Raw genomic sequence first — 26,369 nt, 5'->3', positions numbered from 1 at the left:
ATATTATCTATAAATTCACAGGGGGTGGTATTACTGGAGAAGCTGATGCTGTTTCCTTTGAATTATTAAAGAATGCCATGATATATTATTATCAACAACTCAATAGTGAGAACAACAACATTACTATAAAAACGGTACAAGACCAGGACAAAAAAGGCCTTATTATCAGCATGATATTTCGTATGTACATAGACCAAACCCACGTCTATACATTGTCAGTATACTACACAACTTGTCGCTTACTAGTCAATGGGAAAGATACCGATAGGTTCATGAAAACCGACCTACCCAATATACATAATACCATCAAAAATGTAGTCTTAAATGGTAACCGAGTAAGTCTACAAACACTCTATAACCAGTTAGAAGAACAATTACAACAACTATTGAGTATAAGGATCTCCACAACAAACTCCAGTCAGGACTCTAGCATTAATACCCACCATACTGTTACACATAAAGATACTAGTATATCTAAACAAAACAGTGAGATAATTTCAATTAAGTGTATAAAATGCAGACGAAACGTTCAGACAAGAGGTGTTTATTGTACCAATGGAAAACACTGGATTCATTATAGATGTGGCCATTTAACCGAAGATGACATCCACAAAATAGAAAATAGTACTAGAGACAATACCTATACGTGTAAACTATGTACGGAACCCAGTATTAGTAACAATATTACACCAAATCTGATGTTAAAGTCACCTCCAGAAATTGAATGTTTGCACTCTGCAAGAGACATTCTAAATGAAGAGCTACAACTGGATTGCTTCATATGTGATTTACAGATAGACGGTGATATTATCAACTGTGAAGTATGTACGTTACCTTGTCACCAAATGTGTATCACACGGAACAAAGGGAAGGATGATACAAACATATGTACCAAATGTATAGGCAATATGGATCAAAGAATTGACTTGCCGAACTCCACTGAACAAGATGATGTGATTATCAGTACTCCAGCTACTCCGCTAAATTCATACTCGATGAGGAATGAGGATGAAGAAAATACAACTGTGAAAAGTACTTACAATATCAACAACACCGCCATAATACAGAAAGAGAACATTATTGATCAAAAGGAAATTAAACAAGCAGAACTGAGGCAAAGAGAGACAAAGATACGTAAACGTGAAGAGGAGGTAAAAGTAAGAGAAAGAATGCTAGAAGAATCAAGGAATGAAAGAACATGGTTTCAATCTCACATACATAAACTAGAATCTAGAATTAAAGAACTCGAGAGATCAAATGAGATACTACGAAAAGAAGTACAATTGATACATAGACCGGAAAATAATAACCCGTCAATAGTACACACTAACCAAGATGATCAGCATGTTAGAAGTACCCAAAAGGATAACAACCACCTATTAAACAACTTGCAAGAAAGGGTATCCAACTTTATTCTACGCCAAATAGATACGCAACTATCCAAGATGGAAGAAAATTTTAACCTTGAAAATGAAAAGCTTGATAAAACACCGCCTAAGACTACACAGGCACCATCATCATCAAGTCAAGTCAAAAATGTAGCTATACCACTACAGCAATATAAAGCTAAACCATCGGTCCAACTAGATTCAGGTACGAACTTTGAGGAACACAACATTCCCTCACTATCTAGAAATAGCCATCTACCACAATATACTGGCTCTGCTTATAGTACAAGACCCGAACTATTCCATATGATAGGACAACCTGTATACTACCAACCACATCCGAACAATAGGCAGCCGCTTAAGAACCCTAAGCTAGATATGACATCCAAAATAAACACCTCGGTCAAGAAACAAAATATACAGCCTCTACTTGCTCAAACCATGACTAACTCTCATGAAAGTCAGGATTACTCTAATAATCCAATCAATCAAAACCCAACAACAACAGCTACTAATTCTTTTTTAGAGATGAGTCGCAAGCTAAACAGACTGATTTAACATCAAAACACCGAGAAAGTGGCATAGAGTGCAACAACAACAATCAAGATACTCTAAATATTCTATCATTCAACTGTAAAAACATTAAAACTATCGGTCAATTCTTTCAGGAAATAGAGAAATCCGTGGATATTATATTAATTCAAGAACATTAGTTATTTCATTTTGAACTAGAACTATGAAAAGAATTACATCCTAAAATAGTAGGTGTTGGAAAAGCAGTAGATTCAGATAACCCAATAGCAGCCTCGCATATGCCTCGTGGATATGGTGGTGTAGCAGTACTTTGGAAAAAATCAATAGACCGTTATATTAATCCATTGCCTGACGGATCAATGTATCAGACCATCATCCTATATCAATGAGAATCAAATGCAACATAACACGAGAACAACAATCAAGGAATTCTGAAAAACAAAAACACAAAGTTAGATGGAATAAAGTAGACAAATCTAGATATGAAGAGTCGATCAATAGTGATATTGGAGATTATATAGAAATGTTAAACTCTGATAGGATTAATATAGAACTGATCACCCTTCAAGCAATGGACCTCATATCTGACACTGCAAAACAGCTTGACCAGAAGAAAACGTATGGCAAAAATAAATTAAAACTCAATGTATGGAACAAAGAAATCTCGAAATCATTAGAGGCAAACAAATTGGTTTTAAAAACTGGAAATCAGCTGGTAGACCTTCAAACATAGATAATTTACTTTTAACGGAAAAGAAACTCGCTCGAAAAATTTTCAGGACAGCCATTAGAAATGAAGAAATTAGAAGAAAGCATAATGAAAGAAATGACATTATCAACTACAATCAGAATGATCAACAGAAAATTTTTAAATTAATACGCAAACAAAGGCAAAACGGGAACACTTTAATAAATGACCTACATGTTGAAAATGAAATATTTGAGAGAGATGATATAATAAATGGCTGGAACCAACACTTCAGCAAACTGGCAATTCCTTCAGAACATCCTGACTTTAACCATCAACACCTAGCACTATGTGAAATGGATTATATCTCTATAAAAAGGATAAGTGAGCATTATGCTACCAAACATGTAGATTTAGACACTATCGAGAAAGCTATAAAGTCAATCAATAAAGGAAAAGCTGAAGATATATATAGATTCTACCACTGCATCGAGTGTGATACGATATTTATCCACTCGAGACAGTTAAATTTTCAAATTTAAAACGCGAGGCTCGCCGAGCGTTTTAAATATTTAAAATTTAACTGTCGAGAGTGGATAAATATCGTATTACACGAGATTTGGTGGTGGAATCTGTTTCTCTAATGATTTTCAAACAATACGCAGGCAAATTTATTCCTTCTTTTCGAATGATCTGCAAAAAGATGTGTTCTTTCTATGTGACGTCATCAGGCATGGTCGCCTTTTTTCATGCCGTCACAATAGGAAATTCAGAGGAAAGCAAGAAAATTCGACGTCATAATCGGATTTTAACCAATGAAGAACTGAGATCAAACGAACCACACGTTGATTAAATTTTTTTTATACAATGGGTGCAGAAAGGGATAAATTGACGAAGAATTAGAGAAATTTGGAATATCTATTGAAAATATATTATATGCCGGTCAACAATTTAAAATATTTTTACATAAACTGATTAATCGAATGTTCCAAGAAAGGTTGCTTCCAGACATCATAAAAACAGGTTTATTGTCACCAGTATTTAAGAACAAGGGGGACAAAAACGATGCCAAATATTATCATGAAATTACAGTTCTTCCCATACTTCTGAAGATCATTGAATTTATTTTACGAATAGACTTAAGATCCGGTTCTCTAAAACTACAATCTATACTTCAAAAAGGCTTTACAGCAAATACTTCACCATTGAATGCTGCCATTATTTTAGAAGAAGTGTATAGGGAATATATGGACAAAAAATTACCGTTTTATATAGTACTTTTGGATGCAAAATCAGCATTTGATGTTGTTGTTCTAAAAATGTTGTTAAGAAAAGTATATATATCAGGCACTGATCCATCATCTTGGCTCCTGATTGATGAAATTCATAAGAACACTGAATCTCGTATTAAATGGTCAACCGAAATCTCTGAAAAATTTCCAGTTCTACAAGGTGTTAAACAAGGCGGTCTATTGAGTGCTGATCTATGTAAGGTATATATATCGAAGATCTTCTTAATACATTTGAAAATACTACATCTGGATGTGAGATAGGTGAAACGCTGATTAATGCAGTAACATGTGCCGACGACGTAGCAATCGTTAGTGAAAATCCACATGATCTACAATACCTTGTGAATATTGCTGCACAATACAGTGAAGACCATCACTACCTCTTACAACCTCTGAAAAGCGTAGTTCTAAAAGTACAACCCTCAAACCAGAAAAAACCGGACGTTCCAGTATGCATATCCATAAATAACAATACAATGCCAGTTACAGAAAAATCTCCACACTTGGGCATTATAAGATCAACAAGCAGTCAAAAAACACAAGATGCTACTATTGAACAGAATATCACAAAAACCAAGACGAGCTGCCTACAGCTTAATGTCAGCCGGTATGCATGGAGAAAATGGACTTGACCCTAGTACTGCTATCCAACTATTTAGAACCTTCGTACAACCTATCCTAACATATGGTCTCGAATTCATACTACCAACTTCTCAAAACCTACTTAAATTGGAAAAGTTTCAGAAGAAAATATTAAAACAAATTTTATCCTTACCAATTTCGGCTCCTGATCCTAGTATATACATCCTGTCTGGCATTCTACCTATAGAAGCTCAAATTGATCAAAAATCATTAAACCTATTTAACAACATTTGTAATCAAAATGAAGAAAATTTGGAAAAGAAAATAGCAAGAAGGCAATTAATCACAAAAAGTGAAGAAAGTAATAGCTGGTTCATAGCGATCAAGAGAGTACTATTCAAATATGATTTACATTCAACAATCATACTTCTGAATGATCCACCAACAAAATACTCTTGTAAGAAATCCGTCCGTTCAGCGATCGACCGCTACTGGAAAAATGTATTAATACAAAAGAGTTGTACTTATAAATCTTTGAAATACCTTGGAACATTGAATACTTCACCAGGAAAATGCCATAATTTATTATTCATTGGAAATACAAGTGATCCAACCAGAGAGGCTGTCCGGTTATCAGTGAAATTGAAGGTTATTACTGATACGTACATTCTACAATCCCATAGATCAAGATATAACCTGAACGAAACACCTATCTGTAAATTATGTGATATAGATACCGAAGATCGTTCTCATTTTTTACTTAAATGTAAAATTCTTCAATGCATTAGAGAAAGATATCTCAACCAAATTGACGAAATTATTACTGATTTTTTTAACTTTAAAATGAGGGACATACCAACTGATGACCAAATACAAATTATCTTGGATTGCACCGTGTTACTTTCCCGGTATACAAGTGATAACAAATTATACCAAAGAATAGAAGATATTTCAAGACAGTTGATTTATGCTCTTCACGTAGCTAGATATAGAACGTTAGACATGAAGAAAAGATAAATGTAATCTATCTAATAGAGAAATAAATATATTGCTAGTGTGCTGTGAACTTTTAGTGCTAATTTCACCCTGATGACTATAGTGTATATATGGTGTATATAAAAATTGGTGATGGATTTTACTATGGTGACGGATTACTATACATAAAGATGACAGAATAATACTCATTTGAGGTTGTCCCAACGTGGACGGAAGAAGATTACCAGAAGAAGAAGATGGACACAGATCTTGGCACAAATTTATCTCGAACTCTATTGAAAAATATAATTTAACAGACAATAATTTTAATTTAAAGAACTTAAAGGAAAATATCAATAACCAACATTCTAATAACACTTTGCATAATCTAAAAAAATTATGTTCTATTGAACAAGACAATAAATTACATTTCTATGCCAATATTTATTCAGAAGAATTTAAATTGCAAAACTATCTATCGTATAAATGTTCTCCTAATATAACAAGAAATCTTACAAAATTAAGAATTAGCTCCCACCTTCTTTTGATTGAAAAGGGTAGATATTTCAGACCAAAAATTAAGAGAGAAAAAAGAATATGCTTAAACTGCAATCAAATAGAGGATGAAAAACATTTCCTTATTTATTGCAAAAAATTTGAAAATTATAGAAAACAACTATTTAATAAACTAAATATTAATTCACAAGATCTGTGCCCTGAAAAAGTTATGAAAACCATTATTAGTTTACTTAACCCACAAAATATTGATGATACAAAAAATATATGCCATTACATACAATTATGCTTTGAATCTTTGTAATTTTATTCATTTAACCTTGATTTGATATTTTGTCATACATACATGTAATATATATTTATCTATCTGATGTAATATCATGTTAATGTGGGGGAAGACATCATTATACTTTGTATTGATTTTCCTGATTTAATAAAACTTGAAAACTTGAAACTAATTAGGCCCTGTGATTTCACAAAAAACATACCTGCCCAATATTTGCAGTGCTTTTGTAAAATCCAATATCAATTTTAGTGACCACAAGAAAAGATGACGAAATTGGTCAATGATGACCTGTCTATTAAAAATTCACGTTCAATACAAATTTTTCAGCAGTTCACTCCATGTCATTTGTCTATAAATGTCATCAAATATTTTTTATGGAAAAGTTACTTTATCTATATAAAAAAAGAAGATGTGGTATGATTGCCAATGAGACAACCCTCTACAAGAGACCAAATGACACAGAAATTAACAACTACAGGTCAACGTACGGCCTTAAACAATGAGCAAAGCCCATACCGCATAGTCAGCGATAAAAGGCCCCGAAATGACAATGTAAAACAATTCAAACGAGAAAACTAACGACCTTATTAATGTATGTTCATAACTATGCAGTTCAAGAATAAGATGACTACAACCTTCTGATGTGAAGATTTTTAAAATGTACTTTTATAAATTTTGCCTCATTCCCAGAGAGTTAGTCTTTAATAATATCTAGGGATTGTAAGTCCTGATGACTAGCAGCAGAATGTTAAAAAATGAGGAACCAGGTTTTTTTCCAATGTTACTAGTTGAATAAAACCAATAAATCTTTAAACAAACAAATTGGATGGAGGGTTATCTCATTGGCACTCATACCACATGTTCTTATATCTATTACATTTACATCACATGACAGAATACATCAGAGAAGCATACGCGTATCAAATATTATTGGTCACTATCGCAGTTAAGTTCTATGATTAAATTCATGACACAAGAATTTACACAAATCTTTAAAGTTACGATTTTACAATTTATAACTGGTTTTAACGAAAATCAACGTCTACAACAATATAGATTAATTCCTTGATTCTATATAGCATTTAGATGTCCATGATTGTTGTAAAAATGGAACTCATCTTCAAAAGTATTTTAAGCACTCTTTAAGGGTATATTTTCTCTCTGACCAAATAATTTCATTTATAATAACTTCCTTCTCTACTTATATAACGAAAATGTAAGAAGAGGTAAATATAGGCTGAAATTCAATAAATGTGCTAATGGTTTTACACTAGTAATTTTGGGGCCCTTTATAGCTTGCTGTTCGGTGTGAGCCAATGCTCTGTGTTGAAGGCCGTACCTTGACCTATAATGGTTTACTTTTATAAATTGTTACTTGGATGGAGAGTTGTCTCATTGGCACTCATATACCACATCTTCCTATATCTATTATATATTCATGTATATGCAAGCTTCTTTGCTTTATAAACTTTTATTAAAAGTGGTGTATTACGGTCTGAAGCTAGTATCCATTTATTTACTTTATTCATATTGATATATAGCGAAAGTGGTAGGAGGACAAACACTGGACAAACGGCCTTTAAAAGGGCTCTAACCACAGAAAAAAAGGGGGAGGGGGTCATCCTTAATGAATGTGCACACATACATCCAACTGGAATAGACCCCTTCTTCATAGTCAAGATTTTATTATATAGTTTGCAATGTCACCAATGTAAAATTTCGAAGGGCCAGTAGTTTCCATCTTCCGATTTGACTTTGTGTCAATGCTGTTTTGTCGTTTTAAATCAAATTAGGGTGTCAAGCTAAGAAATTAATAATGGATTATGATCATGTGATAAAATATATTCATGAGTCGTGCTTTTCACAAGACTTCAAAAATATGATACGAATCTTGGGAGGGCAAGGGGTGGAGGTACAGCTGCACGTGTCTAGTTTAAATCCAGGTCCCATGTTGAGACCAAGCGGACCTAATGCTAGACATTTACAAATTTAATGATTTGTTTACCCCGGTTTTGAAAATTTCGAAATTATTTTTTTTCACATGCCGATTATATGGATTAACCTATAAAGCCTATAAAGGCAAACAATTTAACGATTACCGGAATTAATTAATGGATTAATATTTAAGTGTTTGATGTCAAATGTCATCTCAGGAATATTTAGGACGACGGTAAATGAATAAACGACACTTTATATTTGTAACAACAAACGAAATAAAATCGTGATTTCATTGGATTAAATTGTTATATTAAGTGCCAGTCTTTGTTAAAATCAGGCAATTTTGAAAAAAATCAAAACATGGCCGAAAAAAACCCACCAACCTAAACATCCTATTTTGAAGTTACCCTCATCTTGAGTTAGAAATGGTAGGTCTTTTGTTTCCGTGTGTCTGGTAATTCGAGAAATCTCTAGATAAATTTTGGTTAGAATGATAGCAAATAATGGAGTTAGCTCCCCTTAGTTGTAAATTTCTAATGCATTTCAACCAAATTATATCTTGAATTATCAGAACAGGAAAAGGAAACAAAAGTTATATTCGTACATCATTATACATTTTGAACATAAATTAATGTAAACTTGAGTGGGTTTTTGTTTGTCATGTTTTCACCACTGCCTGATTCTTAGGCAGATTGGCACTTTAAATGAATCGCCACTAAAATACACGTATTTCCGAAGGCGCTAGTGGAATATTTATATTCAAAATGAGTATAAAATAGTGGACCGATTCCCCAAGCGCATGTATGTATTTCAAGTTTTTTGTTATAATCACTGAAGCCAAAAAGACAGCAGAACCCTTTCAATATTCAATTCAATATTTTATTTAAGTCTCATCTCTCAATAATATATAATACAACATTACATTAAGTGTAAAAATATATAGATTTAAATTGAGAGCCATTCTTAGGAGAGTGACATATTTTGAAAAGACGCTTAGTTAACGCTTTAATGCGCCCACCTAACACACGGCTGTATTATATATCATTCGCAAGCTTATTATCTGTACTTACTGTCGTAAAATAATCGTACGGTGCATTTTTTGTTAAATCAAGGTCAAAGGTCATGAATAAACATTCAAATGTTTTGCGATTATTTAACAAAAAGTCATTTTCTAGTTCTTGTACCATAAAATTTTCCAAAAGATCATATTAACTTTATATAAAACCATACATTATTTCCAAATTAAACAAAAAAATAAGCGGTTTGTTGCGCAATATTTCTCGAAAATTGAAATTCAGAACAATCCTAAAAAAATGAAAAAAATTGTTCCAAAAGCAAAATTTATCTTGGGGGATCGATATTTGTATGCTCAAAAAATAGATAAATGTATATTTTTTAGGTCTAGGAATATTTTTTTTATGAATTTAAGATGCAATTATTAACTATTGTTCATAGAACAGCCTTCTATTGAAGTGTTTGCAGTTGCCCAAAAATCTGCCATCTGCAAATAGCGATCATTTTGTTATTCTATGTTAAGAGGGCACATCGGTAATTGTCAATATCAGGGAGGAGAATGAGTTTTTTCGAAGTCAAACTTATTTACATTTTGTAATCATGTTTAGATGCAAACATGACTTTGCGACTAAATCGTAGGCAACATTGAAGGTCCGTGTAATACTTATCAATTCAAAATTTCAAAAAGTTTTGAAATTTTAGATTTTGGGAATTTTGATCAAAGTTTTAAAATATCAAAATTCCAAATTTTTTAAAAGTTTTGAAATTTTCAAATTTTCACCAAATAATTAAAATTTTAAAATTATAAATATCGTTTTTGATAGTTTAGATATTTTATCAAACTTTAAAAGTACTAAACTTGACTTGCAGTTTTTATTATTTCGCTTTTTGAAAGTTTGATTTTTTAAATTTTTGATTAACATATCAAAAAATAAAAAAAGGGCGAAAAGAGGGGTACCTGAAAACACGTCTCTGATTATGATCATTCTTAGTTAGGAATAAAAAGCACGAAGTATATCAAATCAGTTTTAAATACAAACTAAATAATTAAAAGAAGAATTCGGATTTTTATTAATCATATTAGACATCACATGAGATAACCGTATCCTGAAAGTTTTAAGGTTTTGCATCTATTAAAAAAAAAATTAAACCTATTTAAACCGGCATCAAATAAGTTGATTTACTTTTTAAAAAATCTCTTATATTTGGTGTCAGTTCCAATAGATATAAGAAGATGTGGTATGAGTGCCAATGAGACAACTCTCCATCCAAGTCACAATTTATAAAAGTAAACCATTATAGGTCAAAGTACGGTCTTCAACATGGAGCCTTGGCTCACACCGAACAGCAAGCTATAAAGGGTCCCAAAATACTAGTGTAAAACCATTAAAACGGGAAAAACAACTGTCTAATCTATATAAAAAACGAGAAACGAGAAACACTTATGAACCACATCAACAATTGACAATTACTGAACATCAGATTCCTGACTTAGGACAGGTGCAAACAATTACAGCGGGTTTAAAAGTTTTAATGGTACCAAACCTTCACCCTTATCTGAAATAAAAGTGTAACATCAAAACATAGAAAGACACAAGTATTGATACAGAAGGAATACAGAATGTATGGTGTCGCAATGAACGATGTGCTAGGCGTGCTTCAGCTAGCCCCTAGACAAAAATGTGTACTTGTTCAGTGATAATGGACGTCATACTAAACTCCGAAATATAACAATCAATTAAAATTAAAATCATACAAGACTAAAATAGCCAGAGAGTGAGATCTCAACCCTCCCCTATACCTCTAGCCAATGTAGAAAAAACAAACACACAGCAATACGCACAGTAAAATGCTCTTTTCAAGAAGTCCGAGTCCTACGTCAAAATAGGAAACAAAAGAACTAATCAAAATGACAATGATATATAAACTAACAAAGGACTACTAGCAGTTACTGACATGCCAGCTCCAGACCTCAGTTAAACTAATTGAAAGATTATGTATTCATCATATGAATATCAAGCACAATCCCTCCCTGTTGTATTTATTGCTAATTTGTTATCGTACTGAACATGCATGAAATATTTGCCACTGGCAACCAACGATCGATAATTTGAAATAGTTCTTTTACATACAAATTACAAAGAAACTTAGGTTTCAACTGCCTCGGGCAAAGTAGCCCTTAGATGGATTTTGATATGGCCAAACACCTCTTCAATTGTTTCGGTTCTTATATTTACTTGACATTCAAATATTCAGTTTTCAGCGTTCTGTATGTGAATGCTTAAATTAAAATTCAGCGTTTTACATTGTCCTGGTTTTTCGAGAGTAACATTGGTGTATGGCCAAAAATTAAAAATCCATCATGCAGACAGCGGGGCACTCTCTTTACACGCCCAATTCTGACTGGACGTACCTGTCTTCTTTTACTTTGCTGAAAGTTGATTGTCGTACGATAACTTAAAAATGCTCAAATAACAAATACGGAACTATCCTTTAATACAAAAAAATCCCGTTTCCTTTTATTTGCTATTTAAAAAAAGTGGCGGATTGAGGACCCCTAATCGAGCTACATATATGATAAATGCATATACTTTTTACAAGCATCAGTCCAAACGTTGTCTAAGGGAGCAACCATTTAACATCAAAAGTGGGGGTATGGTTGTTTTGTCGATTTGAGAATTTTACTAAGTTTTTCAACGTAATTAATCAAATTATTTGGTTCAAAAGTTAACACTACAAGGCATGGGGAAAATCTGGATACAGAATATTTTTTTTTTGTCCTCTGCTTGTACATAATATTTTTTCCCCATCAAATTGGGGATCAAAATATTTTTTTTAGGAAAAAGACATACCCCCCTTTAAAGTAAAATGATCGTTCCCTGACTAGGCTCCCACCTTTTCATATTCATAGATTACCATTTATCGCTGATATAAACTTTTAAAAATTAATTTCAATTTTCAAAATGCCGACACCTACAAATGGATAGATGGGCGCTTAATGTACAGCGGCAACTATAACATAAGTATGCAGGCTAAAAATAATGTTAATGGTATACGTTTATATGATATGAATGTGTTCAGCTTTTACAAAACCAATACGATGAGTTTGATGTTAACGTTTACTTTATTTTGCCTTTTTAATTTTATTAGACTTTATTGGCCTTTTTAACTTAATTTGATTCGAGTGTCACTGATACGTCTTTTTGTAGACGAAACGCTCGTTTGAGATAACACAACGTGTATTGAGCCATTTTTTTGTTTAAAGTTCAGTAGAAAATATATATACATACTCAACCTAACCATACTATTTGACCTACTGCGAGTTGGTCAGTTTTCACTGTTACTCCTAAATGATTGATGCTTGGTAAACCAAATAGTTCTGAATTATTTATCTGAAACGCTATAAAGCTTATGTTGGAGATTTTTCAAAACGTAAATCAACTTGTTTGATGCCAGTTTAAATAGGTTTACATATTTTTTCTCAATAGATGCAAAACCTTAATATTTTCAGGATACTGTTATCTCATGTGATGTCCATAAAAAAACTTCTTCTTTAGATTATTTATTTTGCAATTAAAAATGATTTGCTATATTCCGTGTTTTCTATTCCTATGTATGAATGATCATAATCAGAACCGTGCGTCTTGTTTTAAAATGAATTCTCTTTTTTTGAGAAATATTTATTTTGTTATCCAATTTTTCACCTCTTACAACTGTCTGCCTCTGGTTTAATTTTATACATTAACGTTTAAGTAACAGTAACTTTTCACTTCATTTTGTTTCGCTTCGTTCCGCTTTTATTACATTTCGCAGTTTACAGGTACCCCTCTTTTCGCCCCTTTTCTATTTTTGATATCTTAATCAAAAATTAAAAAAAAAAAAACTTTCAAAAAGCGAAATAATCAAACCTGCACGTTAAGTTTGATACTTTTAAAGTTTGATCAAATATCTAAACTATCAAATTTAAAAACGATATTTAGAATTTTAAAATTTTAATTATTTGGTGAAAATTTCAAAATTTCAAAACTTTTAAATAATTTGGAATTTTGATATTTTAAAATTTTGATCAAAATTCCAAAAATCGAAATTGGAAAACTTTTTATAACTTTGAATTGATAAGTGTTACACGGACCATTGAAATAAGAAACAATCGTTTAAAAACACGTGGTTGTCTTAAGCGGGATGTAAACGAACTAAATATAATGCTGCAGCCTTTTATTTTGTTTATAAACGTATTAGACATGTTAAATGTGTTTAGAAGTTTAATCTCTTTAATTATTTGAATGAAAGATGTTTTGAGTGTTTTCAACATAAGCTTTTAAAATACAAATGTAGGTCATTGAGTATGTAAAACATTATAAGCAGTTGTGGTATTAAGTAAATGAAGAGGTTGAATACCCTTCCTGACCTCATATGATCATTCGCTGTATTAGGCAGTGATCGTTTTCATGCTGTGCTGTGTTTTGTGGGCTGTTGTTCGTCTCTTGGTTTTATTTAAGTTTCTTTGATTCATGGTTTGAGATCGATTGTCCCTTTGATATCTTTTTACTTTAAGACATTAAGTTGTAGTAATGAAAATCGGTAAAAAAAATCCCCTCACAGTAAAGTGAAGAAGATTAAATGCAATTAGACAATTATCCGCGAAAATAAGTTAATTTGCTGACGGTGATATATATATATATAATATATATACAAGTCTAAATTGAAAACAACCTATGATTACGTTGGATAAAAACCGCAATTTTTATACGTGTGCATGCAAAACAAATTTCTTGGTAGAGGGGTCTAAATACAGCACAAACAACATTTTCCAACAGACCAAATGAGTGAAAAAGTATATTTTAACAAAACGCATTTGACTAGCAGGTCGAACAACTGATGTTCTTAAACCCTGCTGACTGCCATTGGCGATTGCCAAATAAACGGATCACTGATGTAATAAATGGATCTTAATTATAAATTTAATACTAAACAGAAAACAATAGACTTGCGGAAAAGATGGTATACCGCAAACAAAAGGTGCAAAGGTTTTTGTACACCATATCCGGATTTCGACAATTAATGTCTCTTCAGTGATGTTAGGAATCGAAACGGTATTTGGAAGGATATATAATTTACCTCAATTTAGGATAGACTCTTAAATTTTGAAAGAGTCAAAATAGGATGAACGAATCATATAAACCCGAAGGCAAATATAATACAAGCCCAAACGAAAAAATATAAACAAGTCTAAATTGAAAACAACGTTCGAACCTATGATTGCGTTGGATAAAAACCGCAATTTTTATACGTGTGCATGCAAAACAAATTTCTTGGTAGAGTGGTCTAAATACAGCACAAACAACATTTTCCAAAAGACCAAAAATAGTGAAAAAGTATATTTTAACAAAACGCATTTGACTAGCAGGTCGAACAACGGATGTTCTTAAACCCTGCTGACTGCCATGGCGATTGCCAAATAAACGGATCACCAGATGTAAAAATGGATCTTAATTTATTAATTAAATACCAAACAGAAAACAATAAACTTGCGGAAAAGATGGTATACCACAAACATGAGGTGCAAAAATTTGTACACCATATCGGATTTCGACAATTAATGTCTCTTCAGTGATGTTAGGAATCGAAACGGTATTTGGAAGGCCATATAATTTACCTCAATTTGGGATTGACTCTTGAATTTTGAAGAGTCAAAATAGGATGAACGGATCATATAAACCCGAAGGCAAATATAATACAAGCCCAAACGAAAAAAATATAAACAAGTCTAAATTGAAAACAACGTTCAAACCTATGATTGCGTTAAATAAAAACCGCAATTTTTATATGTGTGCATGCAAAACAAATTTCTTAGTAGAGTGGTCTAAATACAGCACAAACAACATTTTCCAAAAGACCAAAAATAGTGAAAAAGTATATTTTAACAAAACGCATATATATATATATATATATATATATATATATAGAACCAAATCGTAATCATGATACATTTAACCACAATTTTTAAAACTTTTACTACTTAAAGAGAGACGAAAGATATCAAAGGGACATTCAAACTCATAATTTGAAAACGAACTGACATAGCCGGGACAAAAAAACGAAAAAGACAAGCAACAGTACACAAAACACAACATATAAACTACAGACTGAGTAACACAAACCCCCAAAAATATTTGGGGTGAACTAATGGGCTCTCAAAGGGTAACCAGATCTTGTTCCACATGTGACACACGTCTTGTGGCTCATGTAATACCTTACTCGGTGATAAGCCTTATTCGACAGGTGACATTCAAGGCAGAGATTACGGTTTTTTGGTTACGTCGATTGGAACTTATTCGTCGTCATCTGGCGAATCAGATATTTCATAACTGTCAACTAACTTGTAGTGGCGTCCATAAATTTTTCGAAGGAATGATTTCAACTTTGCATTTGAACTCTGGTTTAAAACCAGGTTCAAACCACCATTTTTCTTCAAATGTCCTCTACCAAGTCAGGCATATGGCAGTTGTTATCAAATAGTCCGTTTCTATGTATGTTGGCGTTTGTTTTTGTAGCAGTTCAGTGTTTCTGTTATTCCGTTGTTTTCCTTTTATAGTTGATGGGTTTCTCTCGGTTTTGTTTTGTGACCCGGTTTTGTTTCAGTTAAATCGATTTATGACTATTGAATAGCGGTATACTATAGTTGCCTTTATTTAATAGCTTCATTGTGAGCAGTAACCTCAAGGAAATCGTGAAAGTAATTGCAAGCTCTGGAATATTGTATCAACTTGGAGATATATACTCCACAGGAAGATGTCGCGAAATCGCGTTACAGTTGGGCAAGTGTTGAAACAAAGAGTTTTTTTTAAATTTCGCGGGCAGTACGTCGACTGAGCATGCAAAGACAAATTTAGGAAATACAAAACACTACATTTATACGTCATATGATAAATATTTCCGACTTTGCATGGTTTCAGAGGTGTTGCGGCTCAATGAAATCGGTCTCTTCCTTTAGTAGTATAGATATGCAAGCGTTGCTGTAATGTTGCTACATAGAAATGAAAAGTTTACAATTCGGTAGCTGAAATCATCTCTTTTGTCGTAAAATTTGTTCTCAACTAACCCTTATCGGCGATTTCAAGATATGTAATTATAGAGTTAACTGCATGTATCTGTTGAGTCTTTTATATTCAAGTTCAATGGGCAATACGCGTTCAACATTGTCCCAAACTTTGCACTATACAGTGAGAGGACATCATGGAAAATGAAGTTTCAAGATAATGGTAGTTTCTTTTCAATCGCCATAAGAAGCACTTGCATGAAGTCAGCCTCGTAGGAAAAAGGAACAAGTCATTCAAGCTATTCAGGAAGACTAATTGTAACTAGAATCGTTGCGTATTTATGGATTTGTTTCTTCCAAATTATTCTTTTTTGATGAATTAATGCATTAAAACAATGAACAACGCAATTCAAGCAATCACGAAGAAAAGTTTTATAATGTGTTTACTGGTTTTTGAATTCATTGAAATTTCAATTTTCATTAATTTATTTTTTATTTGTTTTTATCTATATTTTCAATTTATTTGTTATGGTTAACATTAAATAACTGGTCTTTTCACTACATGAATGTTTATAATGAAACTAAAAATCAAACAATTAGAAAAGTCGAAAGATGTTTATTTCAGTCTGTGCAGGTTGCAATCTCACAGTTTCGCCCCCTTTTATTTCAAGAAATAGTAAGATGCTCGCACATATTTTTTTTACTTTAAATATTTCAGATTCTTAAGAATTTGTTTATTCAATCTTATATTGACCACATACAATGTTTAAAAAGGAAGAAGTGCTTAAAAGCTGTGTTTCCGCAGATGGCGGTATTTTAGGCAACTGTATGAGTTGTTATGATTTGCTGTTTGATTAGAATTTAAAAGCATAATTATAGGATATTGATGATGTCAAAAACTTCTTTGATAATTATTACAGGGTGCTACTTATTTAAAGTGATTAGCAGTTGCATCAGAAAGAAAAAAATGGGTTTTCACTAATTTTTTTAACTTTTACTCGAATTTTAGGAAACATGTGCTGTTTATCAAAAACACGCTTTAAATATTAGAAAATGCGTTTGATTAATGACTGTTAATCTCTCTGCTAAAAGTTTAAATTGTTTGCATAATTTTATGGTTAAAGTCACTCCACTATCTGTACAGAATAATAAGAGACTATAACATAAAACAAACATTAAATAAATTATTCGTTTATTGATATAAAACATATTTATAAGAACATTATTTTAAAAAGTATAAAACATTTCTACGTCTATTTAAAATATAAAGATTACAGGCTTTGGCACAGCTACGAATCACTAATTTCTATTTATCATCACCCTCGATTTAATTAGTTGGTCCTTAATCAAGAATACGCCTTGTGCACAATGTCATTGACATCTTTTTTTCTTTTTTTCAGATAAATGACCATATATATATACTAATGTAAGTTCGCTTCGGCCTAGTTATTGACCTAGTAATACCTGGTTACATCCTTGTTGATACATTTGTATGACTACATGTATTGACGTACTTACCTTTATAATAAAACATCGATCGATATTTACAGATTTGTAAACAGCTACCCGGTTAATGAAGATCTATAAATGGTATTGTAAAATACTTGAGTTTTAACGAAAATATACCAGTGTGTGTGTTTGAATGTGATATTCAAAGTGGCGCTGTAATGGCGAAGATCGTTCATCCTATATCACCCCCGGAGTATTCAGGACCAGGACTCAGTTTTGATGGCGGACCAAATCCCGGGATATATCCAGGGGCTGCGGAAATAATGACCCCAGATCGTATAGAAGATACAAGTAAGTAACTATATTTTCCAGTTGGTGTGTCCTCAGACTAAAACAGCTGTGTTAACCTTCCGGTTTTATACCGCATTTCCTTGTTTAATATTTACAAAAAACTCTTTATATTCTAGTTCGTCAAATTCAAACGAATATAATGTTATAATAAATCAACACATACATATCTGTCCATAACAACCGGTGTCCATAACGGACGGTCTTTTTCAAAAGTACAAGCAATTATAGTGTAATATGTACAATTTCATTTGAATAGAACAGTTTATCAAAATTTCTAATACTTTGACAATAATAGTTTTGATTCAACAGACACACAGATAAATATCTATCACGCTGACTTTAATTGACATGTTTTTACCAATCTTGACAATTTATAGTTGTGAATCTTGCGTAGGTCTAGTTAAATAACAAATAATTGTTATTATAACATGTCAGCATATGACCTACATGTGTACATGTACTTGTATTTACATATTATTTTTACCTTAAATTATAACAAACTGTCTTAAACTGATTTGTATAATTTTCTTGATAGATATTTCCCTGTGTTATTTTATTCAATTTCATTAAACATATTTAGAATATATAAATATATTTGGACTTGTTTATATTTTTTGTTTGGGCTTGTATAAAATTTTCCTTCGGGTTTATATGATCCGTTCATCCTATTTCGACTCTTTAAAATTCAAGAGTCTATCCTAACTTGAGGTAAATTATATGGCCTTCCAAATACCGTTTCGATCCCTAACATCACTAAAGAAACATTAATTGTCGAAATCCGGATATGGTGTACAAATTTTTGCACCTCATGTTTGCGGTATAACATCTTCTCCGCAATTAAATTGTTTTCTGTTTGGTATTAAATTAATAATTAAGATCCATGTTACATCTCGTGATCAATTTATTTGGCAATCGTCAATGGCAGTCAGCAGGGTTTAAGAACACCAGTTGTTCGACCTGTTAGTCAAATGCGTTTTGGTTAAATATTCTTTTCACTTTTTTGGTCTTTTGGAAAATGTTGTTTGTGCTGTATTAAGACCCCTCTACCAAGAAATTTGTTTTGCATGCACACGTATAAAAATTGCGGTTTTTATCCAACGCAATCATAGGTTTGAACGTTGTTTTCAATTTGGACTTGTTAATATATTTACGTATATATAAATAAAGAAATATAATTCGTCTAAACATCAAGAAATATATATATATATTTGCATTCGGGTTTATATGATCCGTTCATCCTATTTCGACTCTTCAAAATTCAAGAGTCAATCCCAAATTGAGGTAAATTATATGGCCTTCCAAATACCGTTTCGATTCCTAACATCACTGAAGAGACATTAATTGTCGAAATCTGGATATGGTGTACAAATTTTTGCACCTCATGTTTGCGGTATACCATCTTTTCCGCAAGTTTATTGTTTTCTGTTTGGTACTAAATTAATATAATTAAGATCTATTGTGTTACATCTGTGATCCGTTTATTTGGCAATCGCCATGGCAGTCAGCAGGGTTTAAGAACATCCGTTGTTCGACCTGCTAGTCAAATGCGTTTTGTTAAAATATACTTTTTCACTTTTTTGGTCTTTTGGAAAATGTTGTTTGTGCTGTATTTAGACCCCTCTACAAAGAAATTTGTTTTGCATGCAAACGTATAAAAATTGCGGTTTTTATCCAACGCAAACATAGGTTTGAACGTTGTTTTCAATTTAGACTTGTTTATATTTTTTCTTTTGGGCTTGTATTATATTTGCCTTCGGGTTTATATGATCCGTTCATCCTATTTCGACTCTTCAAAATTCAAGAGTCAATCCCAAATTGAGGTAAATTATATGGCCTTCCAAATACCGTTTCGATTCCTAACATCACTGAAGAGACATTAATTGTCGAAATCCGGATATGGTGTACAAATTTTTGCACCTCATGTTTGCGGTATACCATCTTTTCCGCAAGTTTATTGTTTTCTGTTTGGTATTAAATTAATATAATTAAGATCCATTGTGTTATATCTGTGATCCGTTTATTTGGCAATCGCCATGGCAGTCAGCAGGGTTTAAGAACATCCGTTGTTCGACCTGCTAGTCGAATGCGTTTTGTTAAAATATACATTTTTTTTACTTTTTTGGTCTTTTGGAAAATGTTGTTTGTGCTGTATTTAGACCCCTCTACAAAAAAATTTGTTTTGCATGCACACGTATAAAAAATGCGGTTTTTATCCAACGCAATCATAGGTTTGAATGTTGTTTTCAATTTAGACTTGTTTATATTTTTTCGTTTGGGCTTGTATTATATTTGCCTTCGGGTTTATATGATCCGTTCATCCTATTTCGACTCTTCAAAATTCAAGAGTCAATCCCAAATTGAGGTAAATTATATGGCCTTCCAAATACCGTTTCGATTCCTAACATCACTGAAGAGACATTAATTGTCGAAATCCGGATATGGTGTACAAATTTTTGCACCTCATGTTTGCGGTATACCATCTTTTCCGCAAGTTTATTGTTTTCTGTTTGGTATTAAATTAATATAATTAAGATCCATTGTGTTATATCTGTGATCCGTTTATTTGGCAATCGCCATGGCAGTCAGCAGGGTTTAAGAACATCCGTTGTTCGACCTGCTAGTCAAATGCGTTTTGTTAAAAATATACTTTTTCACTTTTTTGGTCTTTTGGAAAATGTTGTTTGTGCTGTATTTAGACCCCTCTACAAAGAAATTTGTTTTGCATGCACACGTATAAAAATTGCGGTTTTTATCCAACGCAATCATAGGTTTGAACGTTGTTTTCAATTTAGACTTGTTTATATATATATATATATATATATTGAAGCCAATCATATTGTCACAAAACTATCTTTGGCAACAATTGCCAATTTCTTTTCATACGACTGCAAAAAAATTTGCGGTCGTATATTGGTATCACGTCGTCGTCGTCGTCGTCGTCGTCATCCGAAGACATTTGGTTTCCGGACAATAACTTTTGTATAAGTGAATAGAAATCTATGAAATTGAAACACAGGGTTTATAACCACAAAAGGAAGGTTGGGATTGATTTTATGGGTTGTGGTCCTAACAGTTTAGGAATTAGAGGCCAAAATGGGGCCCAAATAAGCATTTTTTCTAGTTTCCAGACAATAACTTGTGGAACGGTGTATGGATCTCTCTGAAATTATACCACAAGGTTCCATACCAGAAAGGGATGGTTAGGATTGGCTTTTGGGGGTTATGGCTGAAACCGTTTAGGAATTAGGGACAAAAAAGGGGAAAAAAACAACAGTGTCCTGGTTAATGGACAATTACTTTTAAGTAAAATGTTAAGTTTGGATTACCTCCCTTACACTGCTTTAAACTATTAAATTGGTAATCATGGTTGTAAACTCCATTGGAAATTTGAATTGAGATTATGACCTTATCTTGAGGGAAATAATTTTTTTTTTTGGAAAAGGGGGGGGGGGGATGAAAAAAATTAGGGGGGGGGTAAAAAAGAAATTTTGGGGGGGACAATTTTTTCTTAAGATTTAAAAAATTAGAAAAACATTTCTTCAAATATTTATTTTGCAAAAAAAGGGGGGATAAAAAAAAATTGTGGGGGGGGGGGGCAATTCTCAACAGCATAGTGTATTGCACAAAAGCAAAAAATTGAATATAAATTCAAATCATATAACCAATACTAATTTCTTTGACTACAGTTATTCTGTGTCAGAAACCTATTATGTGTCAATATTTAATTACAATCCAAATTCAGACCTGTATCAAGCGCGAATATTCTGTCCATTTTTGCCCCAACTGTTCAGGGTTGGACCTCTGCGGTCGTATCCAGCTGCGCTCGGCGAAGCAATTTATTAATGCATAACAGGATTTAGATTTATAAATGTTATTTGCATTGTGTGTTTCAGCAAGAAGAATACTTTTTTAGATTCTAAGTCTTTTTTTTCCAAGCCTGCAAAAGTTGCCGGTAAAATAAACAAACACCTGAATTAAATGTGATACGATCAATACGCCTGTGCCCGATCAATAAATTTACAGTTAAATGAACTATTGTTGTTCAGATATCTATTGTCCTCTTTTGTTCATGTCGATCAGTACATTTCATTACAGTTATTACCTGAGGGGAGCGTCTCAAACGATTTACCAAGCTTGGTTTATTTTTCAGTTAGAGCTGAACAAGGGATATCAAAATCAAGGAAAGTTTTTAATTTTGTGAAACATGAAATGAATTTAGATATTTTATTATTCATCTAGATCGCACAATGCTACTAATCTAATAAATGTTACGGTGTTTATATTTGACAATTAATGTTGATGAACCTTGTCCATTGTTAGGTCTACCAGGTAAATATGACATGTCTCAGCATTCAACCGATACGAAGGGATAGACATTTTATAGTCACAGAAACAGTCCAATTCACTAAGATACACTTAAATAAGATGAACTCTATATAATTCTGACTTAAAATATTTAGAATGTTGAGATCTACCTAATGTATATTTTCATCAACACTGTCAGACGACTACTTAAGATGTTGCACTTACATGCACGATTTTTACTAACGTCTTTGAGTTTTTGGCTAATATATGTGTATTTGAAAAAATATAAAAGATAGATAGAAACGTAACTAGCAAAACGTAACAGCTAGACAAGACCTAGTACTATTGATTTTCAATGACAATTTTCATCAATTTTTATAGTTTTTTTCCATTTCCTAGAAAACCATAAAAGACAGAGATACATTTATATTGCTATAAAATTGAGAATGGTAATGGGGAGTATGTCAAAGAGACAACGACCCGACCAAAGAGCAGACAACAACCGAAGGCCACCAATGGATCTTCAACTCAGCGAGAAAATTCCGCACCCGGTAGTGATCCTCAGCTGGCTCCTAAATAAAATTGTGTACTAGTTCAGTGAAAATGGGCGTCACACTTAACTCCTTAACATATCAATGAACTAAAATTAAAAAACATACAAGGCTAACAAAGGCCAGAGGCTATATTGACTTGAAAGACAAGATCTACAAATAAGACAAATTTCGTCGATTTTCATGACGTTCTTTTGTCAAAACCTAATTATGATTAAGATAGAAAGAACTGTAAACATAGAAATATGATCTGCAATACAAGAGGCCAACTGAAGAATGCCTCCGTGTGATCTGCAATACAAGAGGCCAACTGAAGAATGCCTCCGTGTGATCTGCAATACAAGAGGCCAACTGAAGAATGCCTCCGTGTGATCTGCAATACAAGAGGCCAACTGAAGAATGCCTCCGTGTGCGGGATTTTCTCGCTGTTTTGAAGACCTTGAGTTATCATAGACAACGAAAAATAACAACAGATATTACCCTTATCAGGAACATACCTAGAAACGTATGATAGTAGAGTGGGAGTGAGGAGGGGGTATTCACAGGAGAGGAGAAGTCATTTCTTATTATCGTGATGTAAACATACGGAAAGTTGTATCAGAGATTCCACCTTTACTTAAAACTTATATCCTAAGGAGATATAAAGAAAATACCACATGACCTACTGCCAACACATACATCACACATGGTTATAAATTAAAGGTGTAGTGCCTGTTACATTAATTTTGTACGTCAAGTTCAATTTATTTGTGATTTTGAGGATTTCAGTATTCAAGTACCATACCAACGTAACGATACCCATCATAAAAATAAGGAGATGTAGTATGATTGCCAATAAGACAACCATCCACCAGTCCTGAGACCAAGGAGATGTGGTATGACTGCCAATGAGATAACTGTCCACCAGAGACAAATGAAGTTGATGTAAGCGATAATGTATTCTATTAGTTCATGTTATTGTAGAGATAATTAAACATCTTTACAGTGTAATCTTAATTGATATAAAGCACAACAAATAGGAAAACGTAGATTCGGTAGCACGTTGCATTGTATAAATAGAACAATATGCTATACAGATTACAAATACTAAAACTAAAAGATTTTTTTCAGGACGATAAATACATGTGTCATGCATGTATCTCTTAAAAATTTCGAAATTTATATTGTTCTTTTTTCTATCTTTATTTATTTACACGTACGACGACGAAAATGAACTTCATTTAAATAATCAACAAAACAAGTTTGATTAAGAACAGAGAGGGATTTCACAAATTTCAGGAATCCAGATGCATGAAATTAGATATATGGCGCCGAATGGCCAATGCTGGTCATAATTTGTAATCATTGCAGATGGCTCATATGAGACCCAAACATTCCTGTTCTAAAATGTGGTTTTATAAAAATGGTACAATTTTGAAATTTATATACTCGAAGCTTTTAATAATAATAATACTTTATTCAGAAGCAATACAGCTTATAGAATATACATACATTTTTACAATAATATTTGAATTAGAGTTATCTTTCTTGTTTCAGCACCTCCACCAGCATACGATTCAATTTTCGTCAATGATCAGAGACAACCAAAACCTAACGTGCACCATGATGACAGAAATTTGTGGGAGAAAGTTCACGAATGGTTTGAATTCTCGGGTAAGTATATATATTGTAGATATATACGTTCACATACAAATTGTAACATGCAGCATTGTACTATTAAATATGATATCGTGTTCATATATATTATATATTGTCGCTAGTAGTGTATTTTTATGGTGACATTTACTTCCACATGGTACCATAGCGTTTCTTTTGCACGTCTTGGTTGTTCACGATCCTTTGCAGTTACACCTTTTGCTTGCGAGTGAAAAGCTAGTGATCTTAGCAGCTGTGTGCAGTGATACCGAGGTCTTGGGCCATTCCGATGTGTCTACGATGTCCTTCTCTCGTGTCAATTATTAGACTCTTTATCCTGTCGACTTTTTCTTCAGTTAGTAAAACAGTTGACTAATGGTGTAACAGTTCATTAAGATATTTTTGGAAGTTTTCTTCCCAAGTCGACATTTTACCATTGAATTTCAGTCGTGATAACAAATCGGTAATGACCATAGGAATAAAATGTGTTTACTATAGCTTTAACTAGTGGGTAAAATTAACTGTGTGAAACTGCTTATTCTTTATTATGTTAATCAGGTTATTATTATAATATAATAAAATTACCTTTGATAGCGTCTTTCTAATGACGTGACAACTAGAAGGGTCAAACCTTATGAAGAGATAAGTATTAAAAGTAAGCGTGTTAATTACCCCGACCATACGCGTATGGTCGGACCATATAAGTATATAGCCATATGGTCATGGTTTACTTTTATGGTTTACTTTTATAAATTGTGACTTAGATCGAGAGTTGTCTCATTGGCACTCATACCACATCTTCCCATATCTATCTATGACCATACGCGTATGGGCCAAATACTCATATGGTCCGGAACAGGTACATGTATATACGTTCACATACAAATTGTAAACATGTATTACACATTGCACTATTATATTGATTGTTGGTGTTTTGACGCCACTTTTAAGCGTCACATTTGGGTATTTCGTGGCGGCCAGTTTTCATTCGTGGAGGAAGCCGGAGTGCCGGGTGAAAATCTCCGACCTTCGATAGGGAAACTGACAATTGTACTGTTGATATGACAAAGAACAGGTTGTATAGATAAATAAACCAAAAACGAAATGAAACAATTTAAAAGAGGTAGGGCCGATTTGCGATGAAGTTTTCTCTTACAGGGTCAAAAGTCAAAAGTTGCCAAATCGTACTGGAAATGAAATGTTATTTTATTATGAAAAGAGTAGTCATTATATGATTAATTTTGTTTCAATAACGCAATATAACGACCTAGTTTTAACGTATCAATGAACATAATATTATATTTAGATCAGATTAAGTTTTATTTTCAATGGAAGGAGCTTGTTTTGTGGGTTAGATGAGGTTTTACTGTCGAATACCAATTCGATATAGGATAGTGACCGCCATTGACAGTACAACCTCATTTGACCCACTAACCAAGCACCTGTGGTCCGACTACATTTTGATTATGATGTAGCTTGTTGAAAACATGTGTTTAAATTCTCGTCTATTAATATTTATTCCGATGATGTCTGCGAATTTTTAAGTTGACATTCAAATGTTTACAACATAATGTTATTGTTTATATGTGCTGTTTGCTTTTTTTTTCAGTCCTACAACAAATAATTTGGCTTGGTGCTCTCGTCTTTGCGATAACCTACATTCGTTTCGGTAAGTTAATATTAATGTAATATATAATTAAATAAATGTGTATGCACATGTAGTTCAATACTTGTGCGTTTCATTATACCGTCATCTAGATTTTTTTATTATTATTTTTTATTTTAATAGGGATTTAAACCAAAAACAAAATGCTAGCAACCCAATG

General features: G+C 32.7%; 1 protein-coding gene across 1 annotated transcript in view; it reads left to right on the top strand.

The window, feature by feature from the left end:
• The first annotated feature begins 17,733 nt into the window (after positions 1-17,733).
• Positions 17,734-26,369, top strand: part of LOC127706687 (uncharacterized) — a 399,723-nt gene continuing 391,087 nt past the window's right edge. Inside the window, exons 1-3 of the mRNA XM_052211345.1 lie at positions 17,734-18,052; positions 24,445-24,561; positions 26,153-26,212. Of these exons, the coding sequence (XP_052067305.1) occupies positions 17,920-18,052; positions 24,445-24,561; positions 26,153-26,212 (310 nt within the window). The 5' untranslated portion in view covers positions 17,734-17,919. The remainder of the gene's footprint in view (positions 18,053-24,444; positions 24,562-26,152; positions 26,213-26,369) is intronic.

Source organism: Mytilus californianus, unplaced genomic scaffold (assembly GCF_021869535.1).
Source record: "Mytilus californianus isolate M0D057914Y unplaced genomic scaffold, xbMytCali1.0.p SCAF_6, whole genome shotgun sequence".
In the NCBI taxonomy this organism is placed as follows: domain Eukaryota; kingdom Metazoa; phylum Mollusca; class Bivalvia; order Mytilida; family Mytilidae; genus Mytilus; species Mytilus californianus.
This window is presented reverse-complemented; position numbering and strand designations above follow the sequence as displayed.